This window comes from Calypte anna, chromosome 8 (genome assembly GCF_003957555.1).
Source record: "Calypte anna isolate BGI_N300 chromosome 8, bCalAnn1_v1.p, whole genome shotgun sequence".
Lineage (NCBI taxonomy): Eukaryota > Metazoa > Chordata > Aves > Apodiformes > Trochilidae > Calypte > Calypte anna.
The window spans coordinates 22,357,185-22,373,907 of record NC_044254.1 but is presented as its reverse complement, the minus strand read 5'-3'; the positions used below and the strand labels follow the sequence as shown (position 1 = coordinate 22,373,907).

The following is a 16,723-nucleotide window of genomic DNA, read 5'->3' as shown; positions in this document are numbered from 1 at the left end:
AGTTGCCAGCCCATGGCACTGAGTGCCACATCCAGTCTCTTTTTAAATAGCTCCAGGGATGGAGAATCCACTACTTCCCTGGGCAGCCCATTCCAATGCTTGATCACTCTCTCCGTAAAGAAATTCTTTCTAATATCCAACCTAAATTTCCCCTGGCACAACTTGAGACCCTGCCCTCTTGTCTTGCTGAGAGTTGCCTGGGAAAAGAGCCCAACCCCCCCCCCCGGCTCCAACCTCCTTTCAGGGAGTTGTAGAGAGTGATGAGGTCTCCTCTGAGCCTCCTCTTCTCCAGCTTGAACAGCCCCAGCTCTCTCAGCCTCTCCTCACAGGGTCTGTGCTCGAGTCCCTTCACCAGCCCAGTTGCCTCCTTTGGACCTGCTCCAGGACCTCGATATCCTTCCTAAACTGAGCAGGATTTCTGCTCCATCCTCTGTACTTTCCAGAGTCCCCGTGCTGGCTGGCAGAAGGTTTTCTCCCCTCTCTTGTGTTCAGGCTGCAGAGGACCCAAGAGCCAGGGCTGTGTTGAACACCCTTGTCCCGATCTCTCCCTGCTGCAGCTCCCGCCTGCATCCCGCGGGCTCCCAGGGACGGAAGCTGAGGCTGGAAACTCTCCCGCAGGAGTTCATGAGGTTCTTCGGGGGGCCAAGTCCTAGCGAAAAGAAGTGATGTCAGCCATCAGAAGAAAGGGGAGGGTGCGAGTGACAAGTCGGGGCTGTCGCAGGAACGAAGCGATGCGCCGTGCGGCCGCCATTCTGGGGTTGGATTCCTGGGGGTTTGGGGTGACCCCGTTCAGTCCCCGCCCTTTCAAAGGAGCGAAGCCGCAAAGCGCTGGGCGGGCTTCGTGCCTTTCCGCACTCCCCGCACTCTTTTTACCGTGTACCGAAGCTTTTGATTCATCTGAATAAAAACTTCCCAGCCTGTGCGCTTCCCACCCTTTCTTTGCGGGGGGGGGGGGGGGGCGGAACGGTTGGGCGGGGCTGCGGGGCGGGCGGAGTGCTGTAGCGGACGGACCGAGCTGGGGGGGGTGTTTGTGTCATGGCGGGGCCGCTGGTGCAGGCCTGGGGCCTGGGGACGGCCCTGAGGAGCCGCGCAGCGCTCAGACCCCTCGGGCTCCTGGCACCGCCGTGCCGGGAACTGGCGGCGTCCGGATCCGGAGAGGCGGCGCTGGAGGAGAACCCGTTCTACAGGAAGTACCGACACAAGATCCAGGAGCTAAGGAGGTGCGGGAAGCCGGGGGTTGGGGGAGGGGGGGGTAAAGCTGGGTCCTGAGGGCAAGGAAGGAGTTTTGGGGGGCCTACCGCGTTATTTTGGGAAGAGGGAGGCCGTGTTTTTGCTTTGCGCCGTTATAAGAAAATATGTAGGAAATTTGCAGGTCCAAAGGAGGGCAACCAGGCTGGTGAAGGGACTCGAGCACAGACCCTATGAGGAGAGGCTGAGGGAGCTGGGGGTGTTCAAGCTGGAGAAGAGGAGGCTCAGAGGAGACCTCATCACTCTCTACAACTCCCTGAAAGGAGGTTGGAGCCAGGGGGGGGTTGGTCTCTTTTCCCAGGCAACTCTCAGCAAGACAAGAGGGCAGGGTCTCAAGTTGTGCCAGGGAAGGTTTACGTTGGATATTAGAAAGAATTTCTTTATGGAGAGGGTGATCAGACATTGGAATGGGCTGCCCAGGGAAGTAGTGGATTCTCCATCCCTGGAGATATTTAAAAAGAGACTGGATGTGGCACTCACATCCCATCACAGTGCCATGGTCTAGCAACCGCAATGGTGGTTCAGGGGTTGGACTTGATGATCTCTGAGGCCCCTTCCAACCCAGCCAATTCTATGATTCTGTGTAGCATCACAGAAGCGTTTGGTTTGGAAGGGACCTTGAAAATCATCCAGTTCCAACCCCATGGGCATGGGACACCTCCCGCTAGACCAGGTTGCTCCAAGCCCCATCCAACTTCGTCTTGAAATTCCAGGGATGGGGAAACCTCAATTTTTCTGGCTATTAATTAAAAATTAATTAGTTTAGGCCAAGTGCCGCCCTGAAATTCACAGGTAGCTTGCATGAAGTCAATGGCAGAGTTGTCTCCCAACGTGGTCAGTTTGCTAAGAAGTAGTTTTACTAATAAGAATTGAAAATTTTAAGTTAGAACATGAATCAGTACCTCAATAAACATTTTAAGAGGCCAAATGATGTTAATCAGCCAGAGCTGTTAACAATTCCTTTTCCCATTCAGATCCAGCCCAGACGTGTTTGAATCCCGCATGGAAAAAAGAAACGAAGTGAAAAAACAGCCTCTGGGATATTCCAAACAAGGAGAATTTGTCAGGTGCATGGAGGAAAAGGCAAGGCCAATTTCCTTTGTAATTAGTATTGCTGTTGTAATGACATTTAGATAGGATCAGCATAATGCTGCAGTCATACTGTGATCTTGTTAGTGAGGAGCCCAAGAGTTTCACTTTCTGGTGACTAAAAGTATTGTCCTATGTTTTATTGTCCCAGGGTATTATTTTGCTTTGTTTTAAGACTGTTAATTCTGTGTTTGAGGCCTTAGGTGCTAATTAGCTCCAGGTTAGTTTGGTCAGCTGGAACAACCTGGTCTTGTATTTATAATATTTTTTACTGAATGCAAGAAAACTTCAGTAGTATTGGATCAAAAAATGCAAAATAGTTTGCTTTTTATCTAATACTTCCTGGCCTTGAAATTTACATTAATGAATGAAATGAAATGAATTAATTGAGATTCACATAAAGTTACTTATCTTTTTATTTACTGCTGGTCAGTCATTTATTTTGTTAAAAAGTGACTGCAGTGATCTTCAAGTTATCTTAAACATGAGCTCCTGTGTAGGAGATTTTGCCAGCAGGCATGTTGTACAGGGAAGGCAAATAAATGGTATTAAACTATAAAAACTAAAGACTTTTTTCTTCTAGGCAGAAGGCTTGGGCACAAGGACATCAAAGGGAGGATTCACAAAGCATAAGGTAAGGGAAACAAACCTAAGTGTTAGGAGAGGACATTTTTTTGCAAGGATGTAAATTAACTTTTTATTGCTGCTGTCAGTGCTTCAGCCAAGACCTTCTGGACATAAAATTAATGTTCAGTATTTTGCACTTGAGTAAAAGATCTTAATTTACTACTGAGATCATGTTCAGTCTTAATACTCCTGGCACTGTGGGGGTTTATTACCTTTCTCTGACACCCTGGAAGTTCCCACTAGTCAGGGAATCTGTTCTGAAGAGAAATGGAAAGAGTTAAGCTGCTTTTGCAGCATGGAAATATATTTCCAGAGAACAGCCAGCAGAGGGACAGAGGAAGGGTTTTATTCCCTTACACATTCTTGTATTTTGCTAAACTCTCAGTGTAAATCTGCCAACAGAGCAGCTGTCTGAGGTGGCTGAAGGCAGAACGCTGTAGCTGCTCTTCCAGCTTCACTTGAGATCTATGTGGCTGGAGCAAAGTGCATTTTGTATCCTGACAGAATCTCTTCTATTCTGCCTCAGGGTGTGAATTCACTTCTCAGTGTGTTACTGCTTATGATTTACCAGTTTCTTTGGCAATTAAGAGGAGTCAATTATGCTGTAAATTGAATTAAGTTGGTCTAGCTTGATTTTGTTGTCTGTAATTGCACCCATTTGTTGTGGATTCTCACTTGAATTAGGGGACTGTCACCATGCCAAATTCCTTATCCTTTCTCTTTCAGACACTTGATTCAATTCTTAATGTTGAGATGGTGAAAGGAAAATCAGCAGAAGAGATAAAACAGGTGATGGATTTAAATGGATTAAAGTTTGCTTCAGTGCTCAGTGGTATCCTACATGTGAGGATGGAAACTTTAAACTGAAAAAATAAAACATGGCTACAGATGTCTGTTTATAAAAAGCATATCAGAAGTAGAAGCTAAAGCTCTCACTGCATGGGTAAGTCCCCCCAGGATGTACCCACTTGATTAAGAATACATCTGGATTTTGTTGCTCAGGAATTGTCTCTACTAAGTATAATTCTTACTGTTGCCACTTAATGTGCAGCAGTTGAAGTGGCATTAGCAAGCTCCTGTCAGGTTTGAAGGTAGCTAAAGGGAAATCCTAGCAGTAGCTTCTAGAGATTGTGCTACATCTGTTCTGCAGGAATGAAAACAAAGCTTTTGCCACCTCATACCTTTGTTTGCTTTATTTGCATCTCATTCAGGAGCATCTGTCCTCACACTGAGGTGGGTTAGGGGAAGAAGGAGGTGGTTGGGTCTGTTTGAAGAGCAGTGTGAATCAGGTTATTCTCCCCAGTGTCTGCTTGGTTTTGCACTGTGTTCCCTTTTTATCTAGTTACAAGCCATCACAGCTATTGCACATTTACTGATGCAGCTTTGTTGAATCTGAGTTTTATTTTTTTTTATCCTGATCATACTCTATGCCAAGAAACTGTGTTGGCATGCTCATTTATGGGGAGCAGAACACAAGAAGGAGCTTTCTGGAACAACTTGGAGAGCAGAAACCCAACTGCTTTCCTGAGCTGTGTGCTCTGTGGGGATGGGTGTGCAACCAGCTACAGCAGGGAGAGGGGCTGATAGCTCACGAGTTTTGTTCAAGTGCTTCCATTTCATTGTTTAAACATTTTCCTGACAATCCTCATTAGTTATGTAGGACTGGAGAAGAGCAACTGGAAAAGTCCTGAACTCTGGCCTTTTACCTGTATTTGTCAATTTCTTAAGACTTTGAGCTTTTATGTAATATTTTATACAGGTATTGCCATCCTTCTGTGGTGAAGAAAAGGATTAAGAACACAGAGGAACACTATGCAAATCTTGTCTTCTCTTGAAAATATTTTGTATGGTCTTGAGTAAAAAAACCACAACACACTCAACACAAAAAAACAACTGAAACCCTCTAGAAAACATTATTGTGATTGTTGGGGAAAAATGTAACCAGCTCTTCAGATGGGCAGTAGATGCTGAGTTGCCTCTGCCACTGCTTTATTCTGCTACCCTGTTGGAATCTCTTGGGACAAGTCCTCTGGAACCTTAGAAGTGGATTGCATTAGCAGGAAAGTCAGCCAGGCTTGATTGAAAAATGACTTCCCAATGTACTTAAAAGTGTTAGTTGACAAATGGAATTATTTTTAAAGCATTTAATATGACTGCTAAATGATTTAACTGTATCTTTTGTTTCCTACAGATTTGGAATCAGTATTTTGCTGCAAAAGACACTGTTTATGCTGTTATTCCTGTAAGTTATTCCCCTGTAGTTATGCACTTGAAAGGCCAGTTGTGCAAAGCCTTCTTTTCCAGCTTCAATTCTGTTGCTTTTAAAAGCAATCATTGAAGGAAAATGAGGTTTCAAGAACACCCTTTCTTTCCAGATTGAGTGATTTTATTGCCCCAAATAAAGGGTTTTGTTTCCAAAAATGTGTATCTTTTTTTTTTTTTTTCCACTTACATCAGTCTCAGTAAAACCAGTAACTTTCTCTGCATGCCTGGCTTGAATTTCCAGGCATGTTTTATTATGAATACCCAATATTCTTTGCAGGGCCCCAGCATTAAGGAAGCATTTGAATTTTCACATCATTTTTTCTCAGACTTGCTCATTTCTTTCCTCTCTTCTCTGCAGCAGGGACAACTAACTCCAGGTTAATGTGGCAGTATTAGAGCACTTGGCTAATAACTTGCACATGGCCAATCACTTAGGAATTACTTTCATACAGTTAAAATTATTGGCAGCACTGTCTTTCATTGAGACTGCAGGGTGCTTCCTGTGATAAGATCATACCTCTTATTCCTGATAACTTCAGCAGATGTTAATTGTGGTTAATCTGTGTTAGGCTGAAGGCATTTTTTTTGCTTGGGGGATTTCTTTTTATTCTTTGCCTCAGAGTCTCTATGTGATCAAGATCTCTTAAATCTGCCTTTTCACAGCTGGGCATGAGCTGTGGTTTTTTTCTTTGAGTTCTTGAAACCTCATTTAGATCTGGGGTCTGATTTGCAATTGTACTTGACTCTTTGAGCTGCAGCTGGGGTCAGTGGGAGGCTCTATCTGACATGTATGAAGTGCTGGATGGTGACATGGGATTTGAAGTCAGCAGCTTCATGTTTCAGTTTTCCCAATATGTGGATGTTGTGAAAATAGTTGAAATTGGACATTTAGTGTAGCAGAGGGCCAAAGCCAGGGACTCCAGTTAAGACTGTAGATCTTTCATTAGTGGGCCTGGCACTGTTCTTTGGTGGATTGTTTTAGGGGAGCTTTGAAAGCTTTTAATGCAAACCAGATCCTGGGCACATTGAAGCAGTTCATGGTGTCATCAGGGGAGAGTGGGAGGGAAGCTCCTTTTGCCAGAAGCTTTTTGTTGGCTGGAAGAAAGGCCTTGCATAATTCTCCATTGCTCAAAAACACACACGTAGGAATTCTGTGTTGATAAATGGTGTGTGTTTTCTTTCATGGAGAGCTTAGAGTAGGTATTAATATAGGTGCTGGCAAGAGAAGAAGAGCAGGCAAAAGATTTGAGGGAACACAAAGGACACATGAATGAGGCTGCCAGGTTTCATCAGGGATGACCAAAAGTATCTGTGGTGTTAATAAAAAGCTAAGAAGTAAATATGTTATTTGAGTAACTATCAGGGCTGTTTTTTAATACTGAAGAGCAGATGAATAGGATGTAAAATCTAGGCTGGGGCTGGGGTATGGCATCTTGCTCAACTGTTGGCACCACATGATGCCCTGGAACTGTTAAAAGGTCATAACTAAAGTATGAGTCCCCCACCTCCAAGAAATAAAGCTTTGGATCAAAGGAGTGCACTGCTGCATCTCAGAGGCAGCACTGCTAAAATGAGGTACCAGTGACATTTGGGCATCTCAGAACTAAGTTCAACTTCCTGCACTCTCAATGTGAACCTTTTCCACAGTGTGAGACCTTCTGTAGATGGAAGCTGTGCCTTGTGAAGGTTAAGGGTTATGATTCTGAATAACTCTGCAACCTAATTTGTGTTGTGAAAATTGAATTCTTCTTTCTTCTTCCCAAAGGCAGAGAAATTTGATTTAATGTGGAAGAGAGCCCAGAAGTGTCCATCGGTACGTATGGCAGAGACTTCAGTGTGTGGATGCAGAGCTGGAATGCATTTCTCCCCTGTAAAGCCCAGAATACAAACTTTTGACCTTCCTGTATTCAGACTCATTGCATCAGCTTGATTTTCAGGTGTTCAAATATTGCTCTGTGTTCAGGTAAAAAAGCATTGGCTCTTTGTATGTATTACACAGTTAGATCTTTGTATCAGGTATCTAGATACAAGTGATGTGGTGTTCAGAAAGAAGAGCCCAGATTGTCCCAGGGAACAGATTCAGCTCCATGCCTCTGGTTTCCATTAATTGATGTCTTGTGGTTAAACCTATTCCTAAATCATAGAATCATAGAATTGGCTGGGTTGGAAGGGACCTCAGAGATCATCAAGTCCAACCCTTGATCCACTACTGCTGTGGTTACCAGACCATGGCACTGAGTGCCACATCCAGTCTCTTTTTAAATATCTTGAGGGATGGAGAATCCACTACTTCCCAGGTAGCCCTTTCCAATGTCTGATCACCCGCTTGGTAAAGAAATTCTTTCTAATGTCCAACCTAAACCTCCCCTGGCACAACTTGAGACCCTGCCCTCTTGTCTTGCTGAGAGTTGCCTGGGAAAAGAGCCCAACCCCCCCCCTGGCTCCAACCTCCTTTCAGGGAGTTGTAGAGAGTGATGAGGTCTCCCCTGAGCCTCCTCCAGGCTGAACACCCCCAGGTCCCTCAGCCTCTCCTCATAGGATCTGTGCTCGAGTCCCTTCACCAGCCCAGTTGCCCTCCTTTGGACCTGCTCCAGGACCTCAATATGATGGTCCCTCATACCTTTCCTCATTGCATAAAGCATCCTTGCTTTGGCTGGGAAAAGCTGGTTTTAGCTGTAGCTCCGTGTCACCATGATGAGGTGTTGCATGTATGTGGAGAAAGTGAATTCTCTGTCTTGTGGTTGGTGTGAGCTGCTTCTCTTTATGTTCATTCACTGGCAGTTAAGATATGCAGGGGTATCTGAAAGGGGAAGAGGCAAGAAGTCAGTATGTTAGGATGACATCCAGAGTTTTCCAGATGTTATCCAGAGACTGGATGTGGCACTCAGTGCCATGGTCTGGTAACTGCAGCAGTAGTGGATCAAGGGTTGGACTTGATGATCTCTGAGGTCCCTTCCAACCCAGCCAATTCTATGAGTCTATGATTCTGTTCACAGAATGACAGGAACCTTCTCATTTATTAGCCTGCTTCTCCTGAGCAGACGTGTGCTCCACCACACTGGTGATGTGTCAGAGGTAGCAGCTGGCATGAGCTGTTTGTGTGGAAGCCACAGTGGGCAGTGTGTTGCACAAATAATGCATCTCTGTCTCTAGGGGAGTGTGAGTTGTCAAAAAAGACTGTCTGGCATGTGCTGCAAAGCTGAGTAGTGTCTGTTCTGCTGCAGAACGTTGTAATTTAGTGCTGTGGTGGGAAGGAAGGGGGGAATTGAGTGTTGTCAAACCCTTTATTAGAGATACAGAATAAATAACCCTGTGGGTTGTGTCTTGGGTATAAGTCAGCCTGCCAGAGTATAAAAGACTGAGAATGTGTAACATGGTTACTTGAGAGATGAGTGGATTCCCAAGATTTGGGTTCACTGCTTCTGACGTGTTGGTGGATATCTTGTAAGCTTTAATTAATCCTATGTGAATGAGCAGGTTGTTGCTTGGAAGAAGGTAAACTATAAAAGAGCAGAACAGATAAAAAGATAAAGGGTATCTTTCTGCAGTTTTGTACCACATGCTGCTGGATTAGTATTGCTTTCTTTTGAAATTAATGTTTTTACAATAATCTGTGCTCTGAAGCATGGATTTTGTGCAAATTTCAGGGTCCTGAGACAGAACAGAAATGCTTCTCTGCTTTATGAAAACCAAGTAGCTAGACTTAGCCAGGAGTGCTTTTGTAGATCAGAACTGGAAACTACTGAGCTGATGGATTGATCCTGTTGCCAACAGTGAGGTCAGGTATTAATGGCTTCCCCAGCTACTTGGAGCTTGGAAAAAATTTTATAGCTTTAAATGCATTTCTGTACCATGTGTTGGCATTTAGTCAGGTATCCTGCTTCCTTTCTGCTCCCATGCAGTCATTCCCTTGGTGTTGGAAGATTAGCACATACCTGGCCTGTGAATCCAAATAGATCTGAAGTCTCTAGAGAGAAAATTCTTGCTGCCTGTTTGGAACAGTTGTGAAATCAGGGGATTACAAACTCTGAATGATTCTTATATAATATTTGACTATTTCTGCTATTCACTATTCAGTGTTTTTTAAAAGTGAATGAAAACATCAGAGTCTGAATGCTTTCCACCATCCTGTCCTTTCCTTTGTCTCTCATAATAATGATACAAACATGTGCCAACAAAATGATACTGATGAGGTTATTGCCGTCCTATTCTTGGTTTTGAAACCTGGTTCCTGCTGTCCCATCACTCTTGGGGGGGGGGGCAAAGAAACATGTTTTTCTGTTGCAATACTTTTGCTGAAGAGTTCATCCTGGAGGCCAGGATGACACAGGCACCATTTTGTTTTATGAAAGGGAGAATTACTTTTCATTTCTCTGCAGTTTCTCTATGCTTTGCCAAGAAAAGAAGGCTATGAGTTCTTTGTGGGGCAGTGGTCAGGAGCAGAACTGCACTTCACTTCATTAATAAACATTCAGGTGAGTGGCTGAAACAAAGTCATAAAATGGCTTAGGATCCAGAAATATGTGAGCATATTACAGTATGTAATATGTCAGATTGTCTTAACTTGAACAATCGGGGGAAAACTGCCAGTAATTATGAGTAAATCTGAAAATTAATTATGGGTAAATCAGTAAATTCACAGGTATTAAGTGTCTCACTCATCTAAAGAAGAATTAGGTAGAAGTCAGTCTCAAAATTGAAGCAAGAACCAAACTCCTTAGAGCAGTTTGTGCAAGGTACTTGAAGTGCCAGTAGATGCTGTGAAATGAAATGTCTTTCTTGAAGCTGTGTTCTTTTATATACAAAATGGTCTTTAGACAAGAAAAAGCCCAACCTAATTCTACAAATCCCTTCTTTTCTGTAAATACCTGGAAAAAAAGAATTTTTAAGTAGAACTGACCCTTTAAGCCCCAAAAATGATTGCCTCCTTAGCAGTTAACACTCAAAAGTTTTGTAGTTAAGCTTCCAAATGTGCCAAAGAGCTGAAGTTCTTTAATTGGCTGAGTTTCTTTATCTCCTTCAGACCCAAGGTGAAACTGCTCCCAGCCAGTTGGTCTTGTACCATTATCCTGAGCTACAGAAGGAGAAAGGGATAGTACTAATGACAGCAGAAATGGACTCCAAGTTCTTGGTAAGAGAAATTTGCTTATTAGCTTCTTTCATTTTATGCTGCAGCTCTTCCTACTGTTTTGAACTAAAAGCAAACTGAAGTCTTTAAAAATCCCTTTCCCAAATAACCATTTTACTAGGTTTCTTTAACCTAGTGTACTTAATACTAGGGTAAGCTAGAAGGAAATAATCAGTCTTTTGTCTGTTCTGGTCTGGTGATTGCAGCTCATGCATTATTTTTTTTCCCCCTTTGTTACTTCGGGTATTACAGTTTATTGTTGGGAAAAAGAAAAAAATAAATTCTTCTGGGTTTTTCTTATTAATGGAAGCAAATTTAAATGAAACCTGTTTCTACTTGCCAACAAGTTGTAACAGTGTTCTGAGGCTTAATGCCACTTGTCAGATTAGGAGATCTGCAGAGCTTTGTGTTAGGTTTCTGTGTGCCTGTGCTCTTTCCCCTCCGTGTGGGTGTGTTATTTGCATGCCTGTAGCAGAACAGTGGTAGGACTGATAGCACTGGGGATTATGCAGGTGGAACAAGGTAACTAAGGCATTCCTCTGCTAATTGTCCTGCTGAATCCAGTTCTGTAACAATGTGCAGAGGAGGCACTGGTGATGCATTTGCCCTGCTCTGTCTCAGAGTAAACAATTTTTGCAAATGGGTCAACTGTAAGGAGGGAAGGATGAGACTTTGGTGCTTTGGAGGTGTCAGGGATCATGAGAGACCTCTTTGACTTCTGAGGTGTATGCTCAGCAGGAGAGTAGTTTAAAAGCAGGGTGCTCCAGTGTGTAAGTAGGTCAGGAACAAGAGGTGGTTTGTTAAGAGATTTGCTAAAGGAGGGTGACTTGGAATGAAGTCATTTGATAAGTAGCACTGCAGCCCTGCAGCCTGAAGCCTCTTTTAAAATCACAGGTGTGCTTAAACACAACAAACCCCCCCTGGTGACACCTTCTTTGTTTTCCCTGGCAGGTGGTCCATGAAGCTCAGTGCCTGGCCAATCAGGTGCAGCTTTTCTATGCAACTGATCGTTCTGAGACCTATGAACTGGTGGAGACCTTCAACCACAGATCCAATGAATTTAAGTATATGTCAGTTGTAGCTGAGCTTGAGCAGAGTGGACTTGGAAGAGAACTAAAACCTGGTCAGGTTTCTGAGAAGCCATAGAGTCTGACTGGCAGCCAGAGTCAGCCAGCGGCAGGCAAGGAGTTCCTAGATGGAGTGGTTCTGTCTCTTCTGTTTTAGGAATTTGGTTTGGCTACAGGGAGGATCCTGGGAGAGTGATAATCAAGCCTGTCTGGCACTGATGCAAGATGAGGACTCCGGCCATTTGAATGACAACAAATTGCCAAAGTGGGGCCCTGTACTTCAGTGTAACTTCATCAGAATGAGCCATTTTCCCACCCTGTAACTTATTGCTGCATGCTCTGTTTTTGAAATCTGAAATAAAGTGACAGAAGGGAGCTATGTAATGGCCTGTATTGACATCAGGAGAGAGATAACAATCATTGTTTCTCCTCAGTAAATGCATTTTAAATGCCCTCCACCATTATAATTGCATGGTCCAATGCTTTTTAATCTGTGTGGAATTTTTACAAGCTAGTCCATCAGGAAAAGAGAATAGGGATGATGCTTTAGTACAGAGTCCTCTTTGTTATTTTCTGTGTGAGGTTCCTTACACAGATGGCCTCTGTGGCCTCTGTTTTTCTCAGGATTAAAAAACAGAGTGACTACGTTTGATCTGGAAATTCTGTGCTTCTTAATTGATACATTAATTTTATCCCATTGCTACGTTTCTGTCTTAAGATATGTTTTTCTTGAGGAGTAGGATATTATAAATATGGTTTTGTTATTGTATATTTTTAATAGTGTAGAGAAATTACTGCATGCTTTACAGAATCAGTTTTTCTCAGAGTGGCACCTAGCCAGGTAGCTCTGCTTTGGGTATTTGGAGGGACAGAAAGTAGCTCGTGTTCTCATTTTGGGAAAGCTGCTATCCAGTAAAAGGAAGATGGAATTGCACAGTAACAAAGCTAGAGCCACCAACTGGTTTCTCACGTGCTAAGTGACAAGTCATGAAGAAATGAATTAGTGTGACTATGCACAGCAGCTTTAACACAGCTGCCATGGCATGAATCTGGCTCTTAAGGGCTACAGATCAGGTTTTTTGGTTTTGGGGTTTTTTTTGCTTGGTTTTAGTTTTGTTTTTTTATTTGTGAGTTTTGGTTTGGGTGAGTTTTTTTGTTCTGTTTTGTTGTGGGTTTTTCTGAAACCTGCCTTCAACAAAAGAATCCCAAAACATTTGTGCTTTAAGCTTCTCATTTTCATTCCCTGCAGAGGCAGCCAGTGTGTCTGTGGCCCAGGGCATGCTGCAGCAGTGCTCAGTGATGTGCAACCTGTGTGTGGATTACCAGCACACCACTGCTACACAGACCAGTGAGCAGAGGACAGCAGGACGTTCTCTGGGGCAATACTGAAGTATTTCCCATATCCCAGTCAAATCCCTGGCACTCACCTGCCCTTAGCACTCACCTGTTTTCTGCAGACCACATTGCATCTTCCCATCAGCCTGCTGAAGCTGGAAAGCATTACCTGCTTTGCCAAAGCAATGGGAGTGAGAAGGACAGGCAGCTTGCCTTTCTGAGGAAATCCTTTTTTTGGGGGGGCAAAGCTGGAAGCAGATATTCTGTGCTACCCTTAGCCATCATGACCTGATGGAGAAGTTCAGTTAATTGTGGAGGGCTCTCACGGGCTGTTTGCTTGTGCACTTGTAGGAGGAGCCTGATGTTGTACTACTTGCTGTCACTCCACACTTTCTCAGCCCATTCTTTGGACATGAATGCTGCTCAGCTGAGCACCACAGAGAGAAAAAAAGGTTTATAGCTGGGGACTACACAAGCAGCAACTTGTATACATTGGGTGTCAGCTCCTGTCCGTTCAGGGCATTATAAAGATGTTTCTAGAACAACCACATCTGGAGCTCTGCTGCAAAGAGATGGTCTTGCTCCCTGGTAATGTCTTTTTATTGCTGGTTGTGTTGGGTCTGTGAGTACATGCAGAGCAGGGAAGTAATCAGAGGACACGTGGATAGGGCTGTTGTAATCTGAACAGCACATCACCTTTATTAAACAGCCTTTCTATTTTATGGCATTCATGCTCCATTTTTCCTTCAGCTGAAAAAAGGGCAGTTTTGATTCATTATTCACTTCTTGCTTTGAAGAAGTCAGAGTTGCTCTATTCAGCTATAATACAACATCTCAAAGAGTAATGGGCAAAAAGAGTGAAATTCAAGGCTCTTCAAATTTACATCTGAGCCTCTTCCTGAGCTAAAAAGGCTGAAGCCCTTGGTAAAGGCTGTAGCAGTCACTACCTGTAATTTTCAGTGTTGTTTGTTTTTTTCAGCCCATCATGTGATTAATCACAAGCTAAGAACTTCTCCAAGGCTTAAAGAAAAACAGAAATGGCCAAATGAGGGCAAGGAAAAATACCTTGTGTTGCATGTATTGGAATGGTTTTTAATTTATGTGCCTTGAAGTGCACGCTGTGACACGCTGTGACACGCTAACCCTTGTGACAGGATGAGACCACTCAGATGGATCAGACCCAAAAATGGCTGACTTGGTGTCAGTGATCTGGTGCTGATTGGATCTCCCCCAGGAGCAAAGGAATGGTTGGGCTTGTAGGTGCATGTGTGCCATGGCAGGGAGACAGAGGAGAGCTTGCAAAGCTGGAGGTCGCACCTCCTCCTGGGAAGTGGAAACTCTTGGTCCTTTTGGGATTGCCTGTGTCAAGGTGTGTGCTCACACTGCAGTGAGGGCTTGAGTAGTGCAGTCACATCTGTGCTGGCTGCTGCTGAGGTGGGGATGAGGCTGAAACTGGGACAAAAAGCCAAAAATAACGAGGCCCAAGGGAAACTTGAGGCCTGATTGTTGGTCCCACTCAACACTTGCTGCAAGGGGGAGAAACTCAGCTCAAGAGCTGGCCCCAAAAACTGTCCTTGCCAGCAGTCTCTGGTGGCTGTGGCTTCACCAGTGCCTGGGATGCACTTGTAGCACACTGTAGCTGCAGTGTGTGTACATCTGATGCTCTGTTGGGCCACGGAGCTGGTGACAACAGCACTGTTGGTCTTGGTGTGGGGAGGGAAGGCAGCTGGGAGACTTGGAGGCTCTGTGGCCACTAGAGGGAAGGTTTGTCTCCTTATTCTGAGCTACCAGCACACACTTTGCATGAGCCTGTCAGCTCAGCTTTGTGAGCTGGGGGTGAGATTTGTGCTAGAAGACATCTCCCTGGATGGATGTCCATGCTGCTCCTATAGGGTTATTACTGTGGTGGGCTGCACTCAGACAACAGTTCCCCAGCCTGGTTGTTCTAGATCCTAGATGAGCTGCCTTAGGGAGGACAAACATCCCACAATAGTTTTCCAGGTTGCTTTGCTGTGGTTTCCAGCCATATGTGGACCAGGGTCTTCTCAGTTGAACCAGGTACTGAAGGAGGCACCTCCTTCCTTCTGGGCTGCCTGTGGTCTGCCTGCAGTTGGAGGGGAGCCTGGAGCCTGGGATGTGGCAGCAGCTCCTGCTAGGAGCAGTGGAGCAAGCTTTGCAGCCAAAGGCTGTTGTTAGCAACCTCCACAGCAGCAGGAAGCCCAGAGCCCATCCTGCTCCACAGGGAGACACCCAGGTTTGTGAAAGGTGGTTGTCAGAGCAGTCACAGAAGTTCAGACTGAAGGATTATGTTCCTTCCCTCATTTAAAAAGCTGACTCTAGGCCTTTTTCATCTGTCCCTGTTTTTTTCTCTGCACTTCAGAGTCTGCAGGACCCCAGTCCCCTATGATCTGTGGCTGAGGAAGTTCCCGTTCCTCATCTCTGAGCTTGTACAGGGCTTGGTGGAGCAAGGAGGGGGAGCTATTCCTGATGCTACATATCCCAGGCAGACTTTTCTGGGCATGTTCTTCACCTCTTTGGGAATAACTGGAGCAAACCCAGTGCTCCCTTTTGCTCTGTCCTGTGGTCTGCACAGGCTCGTGGAGCCTTCAAACCCTGCCCTGGAACAAGCATCTCCCTATCCACAGGGGTGCAGTGCCAGTGGGGTGCATGCTGTGCATGGGGAAAGCCCAGCATGGCATGGCAGCTGTTGGGGGGCTCACTGCACTCCCACCCTGTTGGTGCAGCTGTGTCCTGCCCAACTGTGCAAAGCCACATGGCTGTTGGGCCTCTTTCCATGCCTGACTGCCCGTGAGGTCTGATGGAGCCACCCAGCACTCTGGGCTTGCTTCCTTCCTTCCCTGCTTCCTTCCCCTCAGATAAATTCAGCCATGCACCTGCCTGCAGGAAAAAGGCCAACCCCCTTCTTCCTTCCTCCGGGGCAGACAAATGCCCTTTGCACAATAACTTGTCCCTCCTGCCCCAAACCTGTCCCTTGGACCTTTTCCTCTTTCCCAAGTGATTCCTGCCATCCTTTCCCACAGCTGGGACCCAGGGTGGTTTGGGGCCCTTGGGCTCTCAGCTCTGCAAACTTTTCAAAGCTTCAGATGAGGGGGCAGCTGCCTGGCCAGGAGATGCTGCTGACCATGCTGGACTTGCAGGGCTGCAGCTGATGCAACTCCAACCCTTTTGCTGTTTTCTGGGCCCCTCTGGCTCCAGAACATTGAGGGTGGGAGGACCCCATTTTGCCTCCAAGTATGTTGGCTCCATCTCGTCTGGATGTAAATCCTGGCTGTGAATTCCCCCTGGGACCTTTGCTATATAGCCAAGGCCCCCTCAGTTTTGGATTTGTGCTGCTTTTTTTGCTGGGATTTCAGTTGAAAGTTTCCTCCTGGCTTGGCACTAGCTGTTTCATCAGTTCTGCAGCCCTCTGCCTCCAGCTCACGAGGTCCACGGACGTTTTGTGGTCTCCTCCATCCCTTGTGGAGGACCTTGGACACTGGTGCTTGCTGGGTCCCTGGGGTGGAGGACAGAAGTATTGCTCAGCCCTTGCTGGGACTCTGGCTGGCTGCCATGTGCAAGCAGGGAGCACCCAGCATCAGGGATTCTCCCCCAGGTAGCAAAAAATGGCTTTGTAAAGCTACCTGAACCCCTGCAGTGATAAAATGAAACTCCTTCAATAATTGTGCATAAACCTTGATGGTTCTCCATGCATCAGGTCCAAGGAGACTTGTATATCAAATTTATTTAATTGTTCACTTTGCTGGTGGCCAGGAGGACCCTGCTGTTCTCTTTGGGTTGGATCCTGGTTTTAGGGGTGTTACTTTGGTCTGAGACCATCTGCAATGCCTGCAGGTCCTGGGGAGGAGGACGTACACCCCTGAGTTTTCAGGGTTATGGCTGTTGGATTGAATCAGCTGATGATCGTGGTGGGAAGCAGCCTGACAGAAATTCATCAGTGTGTGCT

General features: G+C 45.3%; 1 protein-coding gene across 1 annotated transcript; it reads left to right on the top strand.

The window, feature by feature from the left end:
- The first annotated feature begins 992 nt into the window (after positions 1 to 992).
- Positions 993 to 12,121, top strand: ATPAF1 (ATP synthase mitochondrial F1 complex assembly factor 1). The gene is made up of 9 exons (XM_008490757.2): positions 993 to 1,220; positions 2,223 to 2,331; positions 2,921 to 2,971; positions 3,691 to 3,753; positions 5,156 to 5,206; positions 6,995 to 7,042; positions 9,609 to 9,704; positions 10,253 to 10,360; positions 11,309 to 12,121. Exons 1-9 carry the CDS (start codon positions 1,036 to 1,038, stop codon positions 11,501 to 11,503), a joined length of 906 nt encoding a protein of 301 aa, XP_008488979.2. The 5' UTR covers positions 993 to 1,035; the 3' UTR covers positions 11,504 to 12,121.
- Positions 12,122 to 16,723: the final 4,602 nt, after the last annotated feature.

Bases quoted from the DNA above. Each gene is read 5' to 3' on its own strand.
- ATPAF1 (XM_008490757.2), top strand. From the start codon at position 1,036: ATGGCGGGGCCGCTGGTGCAGGCCTGGGGCCTGGGGACGGCCCTGAGG. The intron at 1,221-2,222 runs GTGCGGGAAGCC...TTTCCCATTCAG, and splicing joins AAGATCCAGGAGCTAAGGAG to ATCCAGCCCAGACGTGTTTG. The intron at 3,754-5,155 runs GTGATGGATTTA...TGTTTCCTACAG, and splicing joins CAGCAGAAGAGATAAAACAG to ATTTGGAATCAGTATTTTGC.